Source organism: Phragmites australis, chromosome 9, assembly GCF_958298935.1.
Source record: "Phragmites australis chromosome 9, lpPhrAust1.1, whole genome shotgun sequence".
NCBI classification, from domain to species: Eukaryota; Viridiplantae; Streptophyta; class Magnoliopsida; order Poales; family Poaceae; genus Phragmites; species Phragmites australis.
This window is the reverse complement of record NC_084929.1, coordinates 34,868,142-34,877,403: the sequence shown is the minus strand read 5'-3', so window position 1 is coordinate 34,877,403 and position 9,262 is coordinate 34,868,142. Positions and strand designations below refer to the sequence as shown.

General features: G+C 46.0%; 1 protein-coding gene across 3 annotated transcripts; it reads right to left on the bottom strand.

The window, feature by feature from the left end:
* Positions 1 to 235: 235 nt before the first annotated feature.
* On the bottom strand, positions 236 to 5,486 carry LOC133929413 (auxin response factor 15-like). Of its 3 annotated transcripts, none has more exons than XR_009911598.1 (12): positions 4,727 to 5,484; positions 4,573 to 4,629; positions 4,266 to 4,460; positions 4,085 to 4,169; positions 3,588 to 3,678; positions 3,349 to 3,513; positions 2,759 to 2,878; positions 2,609 to 2,681; positions 1,788 to 1,947; positions 832 to 1,700; positions 618 to 758; positions 236 to 532 (listed from the first exon to the last, which is right to left on the bottom strand). XR_009911598.1 is itself a non-coding variant. In XM_062376155.1 (12 exons), the coding sequence occupies exons 1-11, from the start codon at positions 5,069 to 5,071 to the stop codon at positions 693 to 695; spliced, it is 2,226 nt and encodes a 741-aa protein (XP_062232139.1). In that variant the 5' UTR covers positions 5,072 to 5,486; the 3' UTR covers positions 236 to 532; positions 651 to 692. The 3 variants fall into 3 exon arrangements, 2 of the variants coding, with proteins under 2 accessions (XP_062232139.1, XP_062232138.1); XM_062376155.1 differs by having other exon boundaries at positions 651 to 758; positions 4,727 to 5,486; XM_062376154.1 differs by having other exon boundaries at positions 236 to 758; positions 4,727 to 5,485.
* Between the last annotated feature and the right edge of the window lie 3,776 nt (positions 5,487 to 9,262).

Here is a 9,262-nt window from a genome sequence, read left to right as displayed (position 1 = left end):
ACTTAAATTCATCACACACAAACATATATACCTCACAAACATTATTCACACGTCACTCGACCGATATACTTCCAAATCATTATCATCAACACTCGACAAGTAGCATACTCCAAATAAGAAGGCTACAACAATAGAACAGACAACAGAAGTAACCTCTCAGATCAATGCTGATACCGTCACAGTACATAAACAGGATTCTGATCAACCGGCTAACATAAGAATAGGTGAGGTGAGATAAGGAGGCAGAGGCGCAAAGCAGCACCAAGCAAATTATGTTTTCATAATACTTGAAAGTCTAGAACGGTGATAATACAAACAAAACCCTCTATAAATGGGTTTGTCAAAGCATACAGCATATAAGCATAGAGTCAAGTCACAGCAGCGGCAAATGCTGATAACAAGAAGCACTTAGACACGTCATGCTAAGAGCTCCAAGACTAAGATATAAGTTTGATCAGCGCCCTTGATTCATCCATCTTCATTGGACCCAATCATCAACCTGAGAGTACCCATATTACACAATAGAGAAGTGCTGCAAAAAATATTTAAGCTATAATGAGCACACACCCACAAGAAAAGATCAGCTCGTATGCTTAGATGCTGTAAGTATCACCAACATGAAGACGGTAGCAGGCCTAGCATTTCTTCACCTCCAGGATAATTTGGAAATAGTAACATATGAAGCTAACAGATCAGATCATCATGTCCATTGTTGAAACATCAATCACCCTGCCAACAACAGGCCTTTGCTCATGAACCTGCAGGATTCTTTGAGTTAGAAAGCAGTTTACTCTAGTATGACATCAAAGTTACAGATCATAGAACGCTTACAGTGGCACAGCTATTGCCCAGGCATTTCGGCACTTGTTGCGTCAAAGACTGGAATGGAGATGGATAATTGGCATCACCACAATCCTTTTCTTTTCTTGCTGGAATCTTTTCAGTCAAAGATATGCCGAATATCTTGCAACTATTTGTACGAACTTCCCTGTTATCTGGTCCATCCTTTCCAACACCAACAGTAGAGTGCAATTTTTCAACAGTAACGTGTCCATCTACCACTTCACCAGATGCATGATGAGGCCAGCGCATCAACATTTGCTTTGTTCTTCCAGTACCTTCAGCATGGCCAATCATAGCACGTCTATCATCCTCATTCTTATCCAAGTGGCCATGCCCAAATTCAAATTGGGACATCTTTGAATTACCTCGTTGGAACATTAGGACAGATGGAGATGAGGATTGAGATGGAAGCACTGGTGCTAGTGGCCCACGAAAATCACATCCATGGAGTTGTGCATGCCATTTATCTGCCACACTAGGTGCACGAGGACCATCTTGTTGATGAAAGCCACCATTTCTCATACACCTATCAACTAGAGTTCCCTGGTACGGCCGAAACACTTCTTGACCTTGCAAGACCTTTTGGAATCTTTGAGATTCCCCAAAGCCAGAGCAATGGTAGGAAAACCCAGGGTTTCCTAGTGGTGTTCTAACACCTAGTCTTGGAACCCCAGGGATATTGTTACTCACATCATTGGAGCAACTTCGCTCATCAGTGTACTGCATATTCCTTGCTTCACATGGCTGAGAAGTAGCAACAGCAGCACTATCGTGAGTTCTATAACCCAATAATTCTTGACCTTGCAAGACCTTGTGGAATTGGGCAGATTCCGCAAAATCAGGGCAACCACTTCCATCTACCAGAAGGAAAAATAAATCCATTGGGGAAAATGAGCAAATAGGTATATTTAGTAAACAGTTCTGTTCGAGAAGAACAAACATACGTGGAACTAGGTAGTCTGGATTAACATGGGGAAGACATGGTTTTAGTCGCTTCGAATTTGGTGTAGACAGATGGGATCCTGAAACTGAACTGGTCGGTTCAATCTCCCAAGGAGAAACCCTGTTTGGTCGGCGGAAATCTACATCATCATCCCATCTCACCTGCCAAGATGGCCATCAGTGAATAAAAGATGTAAGGTCATGAAGGGGTAGATTTCCACCAATTCAGAAGCACCTTAGAGAAATGTAGTAAAGTCAAGAGAACAAATTTTCTGCCCCACAAAAGGGAGTTGAAGTCAAAGCACAGTTAACATGCCAAAGTAATTATGGAAGGTAACACGCCAAAATAAAACAAGATTGTTCACTTATAGCTTCCCCGATAAAGGAAACCTGGCTGGCACACAGCATGCCTCTGAATTTTTTTTTGAAAATTTGTGCATGGCAAATTATGAGCTCAGGAGAAAAATGAAAATGAACAAATAATGTATTTTTAATCTATCTCCAATGATGTTCTACAGGAAACAGAGAGAGCTCCACGAAGTGCACATTTCCCATAGCAGGTTGCATGTGATCCTCGATATTAGTTGTTTTACTTGTTTAAACAAAAGTTGGTATCACGGGTGCATGTTTGCTTCTTAGTTTCTACTAGTAAAAAACATGTTAATTGGTGAAAGAACGCCGAGAAAACTACAATACACAAATACCTATTGTGCTCGATAATTTAGGTTATAGCTGAGATATTACCACCTAAAAAACTAAACTGGAAACCAAAGCTGATGCAGGAAGCCATACATCATGTGAAAAATGAGAAAAGAAAATGTACCAGCAAACATTTCCACTTTGAAGCACGCCATATAGGGTCAGCATCGCCGATTCCTGCTATTATCCCTGTGTATCTGTAGAATAATCTCATGTGTCAAAAATTCAACATTCAGTTCATAAAAGATCAGTGGAACTATTACAGCATACAAACCTTCTTTCCGTAGCGTCTTCACTTTCATATCTCATTTTGAACCTCAACCCCACAGAAAATGGTTGGCTCAAGCTCTTCATAAACTTTGAGTAGGGTATGATGAATTCAGACTGACTTAACCTGACAGTTTTAAAAGCAATGACTGAGATCAGGACCTGCTTTATTGCTTAAAAAAGGCTGGGCTTACAGCAAAGTTTACGAATATATATGATTCTAATTTTTCTACATTGTGGTCAAGAAGAGAAAAGGTAAGCAAGATATACATGAAGAAACAAAAGGAGCACTACTTTTTTACATTGAAGGGTGTAGAAGACAAGTAGCAAAATCAATACAGTACTATCACTTAACTTTAGATTTCAATAAGAACAGCACGGAACTTCGATCAAACCATGTAGTGGTACATGCTGAGCAACATTAAAAACTCAAGCACTGAATACGATTTCAGATCCTCATTAGCTACCAGCAAAATAGCTTTTGCACGTATACTATCCCCAATACGCACATTATAGTTTCTACCATCTCAAACCACAGGACTTGCAGCAACATGAGTGTGAAAGCATTAACAAATCAACCAACATGTTCTTCGTTACCTGGGGTTATAGTAGATGTGGAACATACTTTTCGTGGCCACAGCATGTGCAACATTAGCTAGTGTACCAAGATTTGAACATTGGTTATAAAGCGCTGGAAAAGCAGATCCATTTTTAAGCTGAGCTGTACGGCGCACTCCAAGTCGAAGCTCCCCATCATCTCCTCTGGAAATTGATGAAGATTCAGAAAAGAGCAGCAGCAACATGTGATAATTATCTAGAGGCGTCTGTTGGCCTACCGAAGAAATAGTACGGCATCCCCTGAGACAAGCTTCTTCTTGTTGACAAATGCACTCCATCCAGTGGTTAAAAGGTGCCTGCGGGGCTGGCCTGCAGCACATTCAGATGTAGATTCATCAGAAATTAAGGACCACATAACTTCTCATGTTTGTCCTTTACATTCCTTAAACAGGGACCATAACTTCCCTATAAATAACTAAATTATTTTCATGAGCAAACGGTAAATGTTAAATACAGTCACCATAACTAACGAACGACATTGCAGATAGTTGGAGAGAAATAGTGTGTGCTAAGCAAATGCAGAGAACATGAATAATCGGCATAGTTTGTACATAGTTCCCTCAATATCATTCAATGGTACTGAATGATTCAGGGTGAAGCAGTGCAGCAGCTCGAACTGGAGATGCATGCACTGTACACAAGCCTAATGAAGAAATTGGCCCATATTCTCAGGCACCAAAACAGGGTAAAATCCTGCAAATAGTTGTTGATGTACCTCGATAGATGTGGCGAAACCTCCACTCGGTGCCGTGCAAATCTTTCGCCACAAGCTCCTGAGACGGCCGCTGCTGACTGTAATCCTGCGCCCTCGAAACCAACATGATTCAGCAAAGCAGCTCAAAACAACAACTCGCCACCCAAAAGATGAGCTTTTTTTCAAGCCAATGATAGCGCACCAGGGGCGGGAAGCAGTCCTCGGCGGCGCGGCGCGGCACGGAGAAGCCGCCGTGCGTGCTGGTGTCGGAGGCCGTGAGCGTCTTGCAGAACATGTGCGGCTTCCGCGCGAAGCGCTGCTTCACGGTGTCCCCGTCCTCGGCGTCGCCGCCGCAGCTCCCGTCCTCCGATCCTCCGCGCAACCGCCTCGCGATCTCCTGCAAACGTCAGATGCGGACACCCGAAGAAACAAATGAGCCCAAAATCTTAACCAACGCACGGAAACCAAACCGAGTCAAATGCTGCTGGTGTACTGTAGCTGTCGTTCACCTCGTTCTCGGCGAGCAGCGCGAGCTGCGCGTACACCTCGTCCGTGGCCGCGTCGGCCTGCAACAAACGCAAAAGCACAAGCCAATCAAGCTTCACTCGCACACTAAACCACACAGACACACTGAGCTCAGAAGCAGCAAACCGGCGAACGCACATGGAGGGTGACGTCGACGACGCGGCAGAAGACGTGGGGCGGCACGGCGGCGGGGGCCGGTGCGCCGCCGCCGTCCGCCGCGGCGTCCCCGAGGTGCTCGAGGTGGCCCTGCGGGAGGTACACCACGACGCTACCCTTCCGCGGCAGCGGCGCGACGGGGCCGGCGCACGCGTGCCACAGCTCGAGGCACACCGCGCTCGGCCTTGGTTGGGCCGGCGTCGGCGGCGACGTCCCCGTGGCCGCGGAGCTGGTCCGGCTCTGCTGGGAGCAGCTGTTGTTGGCGACCATCTCCTCCGTCTCCTCCTCGTCCTCCTCCACGGTGTCGTTGAGGTCGATCCCCGTCATCGCGGCGGCGTTGGACGCGACACAGGCGCGAAGCACGAGAAGCGAAGCAGCAGGTACCTCAGCACGCGGAGCCGAGGGAGCGAAGTGATTAATGAGAAGGGTGGGGTGGGGTTGCAGGGGAAGGGAAAGCAACCAGGGTTAGGGGGGCAGCAACGGAGGTGGCGATGTGGTGGGGTGACACATCGTGGTAATTGCCATGAATGGGGGTTAGAGGGGTTGAGGCTATAGGCAGCTACCTTAGCAAGGGGATGGAGCTAGCAGCAGCAGCAGCAGGCGGAAAAGATGCTGGGTGAGGGGAACGGCTGTGCCAGTAGAAATCAACACACTTCTTCACTGCTGCGCTGCGTTTTTGGGTGTAAAGGGGGGTGGGGGTCGCCTGTGAAAAAGAGAGCGGAAGAGGCGGGAGATGCGCGCAGGCACAGTAATACGGCGCAGGGCAAAGCAGGCGGGCGGTAGAGGAAAGAGACGTGGTGGGTGGTAGATGGTGATACAGTAGAGATGATAACAGGTCGGATCGAGATTGGTGGAGTAAAAACACGTCTAATCCAAAACTCGATCTTTTAAACTTGATATGAGTCTAAAGTGTTGGTAAAAATTGAGATCTGAATCTGCACCCATTGAGTTCCCGTCGAGTTTTAATGCCCGTTAGATCGAGGAACGCTAACCGGGGAGGCCAGGAGGGGTGGCCGAGCGGCATGGCAAGGCAACGGGGAGGCTGGGCGTGAGGGTGTCTGGGAGGTCACACGGGGAAATAGGAGGCTAGGTGTGTGACGATGTGAGGTGGTTAATTGAGATAGCCTGTGGGCTATAGTTTGATGGGTGAACTAGACTGGCCGGTTAGGCTGAGATTTCTGGCAATTTGTAGCATCCATGAGTGAAACTAAAAATCTAAATTTGACGTAGCCTATTGCAGTTACCAGACCTACTAAATCTATAGGTGAAAATCAAGACCCGAACCCGAACCTATTAGGTGCAAAATCCATAGGTACCTAAATCCATAAGTCCAATTATCATCCTAGAATATAGGGGGAGTAGAGTGCTCGGTGTTATAGGAGTATGGTGGAGTAAAGCAATAGAAGTACATACTTCCTACATTTTCGTACACGTGAAATCCTAAAAAGATTTCGGGAACCTGTGTGAATACGTCATCGTTGGATTAAGAAATGGGGTTCTCAGGGTGGATAGTTTGGGTGCCAGATTTAGATGCAGGAAGGGGCGATGATTGGACCAGTGGTGGGCTGTAGCTTGACGATACGATAACGCAATGCCGGTGCCGCGGGCGGTGAGGGGAATATGAAAATAGAGTTGTTAGCGAAGCAAGTATGACAGATGTAGACCTGATTATAAGAGCGTCGTTGGAGATGAGAGGAGTGAGCGGCTCGGAGTAGGAACGAGAGGCGTTGGCGTCGGGTCTGTCATGTGTGAGAGAAAGCGCGAGAGATTGAAGATGACTCCATGACCGCTCGATATCCATCCAACGTTCCACGTTTAGCGGCCGAGAACCAAGGGAAAATCAGGCATAAAAAAAAACATCCCCACAGAAGTACGATTACAAGGGATCCGATGACTCACGTTTCTTCTACTGTTAGTACTGAAAAAAGTGAACCTGCTCAGTTGCTATACTTGGCCGTGATGGTAATAGTCTTATTGGGTACGAATATTTTTACAGTACTCCTGCTCAGTTGCTATACTTGGCCGTGATGGTGTTGTTTCTGTCATTCTGTGTATCTGCGCTGCTAGAGTATTTATTCTTTGTACTGCTACTAGGCGTACCTCCTACAGCCCGGGCGTCCATTACTGTCAACTCCCTGTAGCCATTTGCGTGTCTGTGTCTCTGTGTCTGCCCATGCCCCTCTCTGTCTCTCTCCACCAGAGATGTGGAGCGAGCCACAGAGGAGGGAGAGGTGTAGAGGCAGTACTGCACTACAGCAGGGGAGGGCGTTCTTGCGTTTCAGGACCTGATAATCGAGCAGTTTGCAGATGGTTCTGTGCTTCAGAGCACATGGAGAGCCAAAGGTAGACAGATTCTTTTAAGCCGTTGCTCTGTTTTAGTAGTTTGAACTAGTTTTCGTTAAGCTGATACCCTAGGGGCCTGTTTGGAAGTTCTGTATATTTTTTCACTCAGAAATGGTTTATACTGGAATTTTTAGTGCACAAGAAAAAAACATTTCACTGTTTGGGTAATTGTTTCCATCTTATTCGGAAGAAAAACGAAGAACAACTACTGTTCACCAGCACGATGCAAACTCGTCGCCATCTGACAAGGACTTGTTGATCTGATGCCTTGACGAGGGCATGCCGCAGCGCCATCAACCGCAAACTTGACATCTTGATGTGGTCTCACCGTTGTCCCTACCTCAACGTTACGATTTTCCCTCCCAAGCAGAAATTGCCCCGCCAAATTCAAATCCCCTCTCATACCCCCCCTCCTATCAAAGGCAACGCAGATCTGAGAATGAATTAAATTGGATTCGAGGAAAGGAAGCCATAGACAGCTATGACCACAAGCATGGCTCCATCCACTCCCCCTCGCCTCCTCTGCTGCTCCCAACATCATTGCCAACAATAGTAAGAGCAGCAAGAAGAAGGAAAACAAGATCATCTCATGCAGATCAACTTCCCTGTCAAGCACTACCTCCTCGACAACGGCTTACACACGGCCCTCGCTGACTTCCGCTCACCGGATCTAGCCACTTCACAAGCGTTGCGACGTGAATGAGAAGGAGTGAGATCCGTTTTGAGGGGGCGGCAGTGCTTGAGCCGACCGTAGCGGTGGCACTACGAGGGGAGAGAGCGGTGAGGGATGGGAGTGATTGACTAAGAGCAGGGAAGAACGAGGAGATGCGACTGAGCTTCAATTAGAGTCTGCAGGAGGAGGAGGACCCGATTGACAATGTTTCATTTTTCTAACATCCTGATCTATGTTTTTCAATCCGACGGAATGGTTCAAAATAGGTCGTAAATTTAATGTGCTATCAGCCATCCTAATACAATTTCCAGTCCACTACAGAAAAGAAATAGAAACTCTGTTTTACACCTATTTTGGATCTAATTTGATTTTTAATGTAAACCGAGAGAAGTCTCGTTTGTGCGTCTAATTTGATTTTTACTGTAAACCGAGAGAAGTCTCTTTTCTAAAAATAAAATAAAAAATTGAGCTGTTGCTCCAAGGCATTCCTCCTCTCCCTGGCTCTAGTTGCATCTCGGGTTGATTGTCCGTGCGTTGGCACGCCACCTCGCCATTATTGGCGGTGTCGCCCGGTGGTCCATGCGTGCCCCGCATGTGGCTCATAAATCAATTTTAAGGCAACGATTCGATTTGCCGTGTTCTTAATACACACACCGCATGGCAGGAGAAAACCGCTTCTTCTTTATCCAATAGAAGTTCACATGATAAGTACTAGATTACTACAGTACTATTTACACTTTTTTTAATAACAAGTACTATTTACAAGTTAGATTCTGTTACTTCTGACACTACCACATGTCTCAACCTCAGTTAAACCGAAAACTTAGCCATATGTATGCGCATGTGTTGATCATAACTTACATTCTCACGTGCTTTCAACAGGAAATTTTTTGTGCAAATGTGCAAATTGAATGTCGTTCGTTTGATCCTCATTTGAAGTCTACGATTAATCTCAATATCGAATGTTTTTCTGATATTTTATGGTCACAGGTTTCTGTAAATCAATCTCTCGCTGAGATGATAGGATCAACTCTAGCTATGGATCAGACGGTATTCATTGTTTGTACATTTACATATATTTGCTTGTTTGCATCAATTTTTTTTCCTCTTTCAACACTGTAGTTTGCCAAACATATGATAGGATGCGTTCAATTAGAAACTACTGCTAGTATGCAGTCTGGTACTTGTTCCTTTCAAGCTTGAATCCAATTTAGGCTATGCTTTGCACGAACATGGAGTGGATTCAGTTCAGGTGTAGTCGAGTATCGGTTCGCAAAATGCTGGGGTGCCAGGGTGCCAGGCGCAAAGCCTCCAAGCAGAAACAAAAATATTTATGGCCCCCCCATGATGGGCGTAAAACTATTGACGCAGCTGTGCCTCCTGCCGACGCTGCCAAATTTGATGGTGCTGTCGCTGCCGGCGCCGGGCCAGTGTACAAAGAAAGGGCACGGTCAGCACGTCAGATATTTTAGTTTGTGTGGATGCAGATTTAGTACTGATAG

Excerpts from the sequence above, each read along its gene's own strand:
- LOC133929413 (XM_062376155.1), bottom strand. The coding sequence starts at position 5,071 with ATGACGGGGATCGACCTCAACGACACCGTGGAGGAGGACGAGGAGGAG. Across the intron at positions 4,170-4,265 it reads AGGACTGCTTCCCGCCCCTG|GATTACAGTCAGCAGCGGCC; the intron begins GTGCGCTATCAT and ends TCGAGGGCGCAG. Across the intron at positions 2,682-2,758 it reads GAAGACGCTACGGAAAGAAG|ATACACAGGGATAATAGCAG; the intron begins GTTTGTATGCTG and ends ATTATTCTACAG.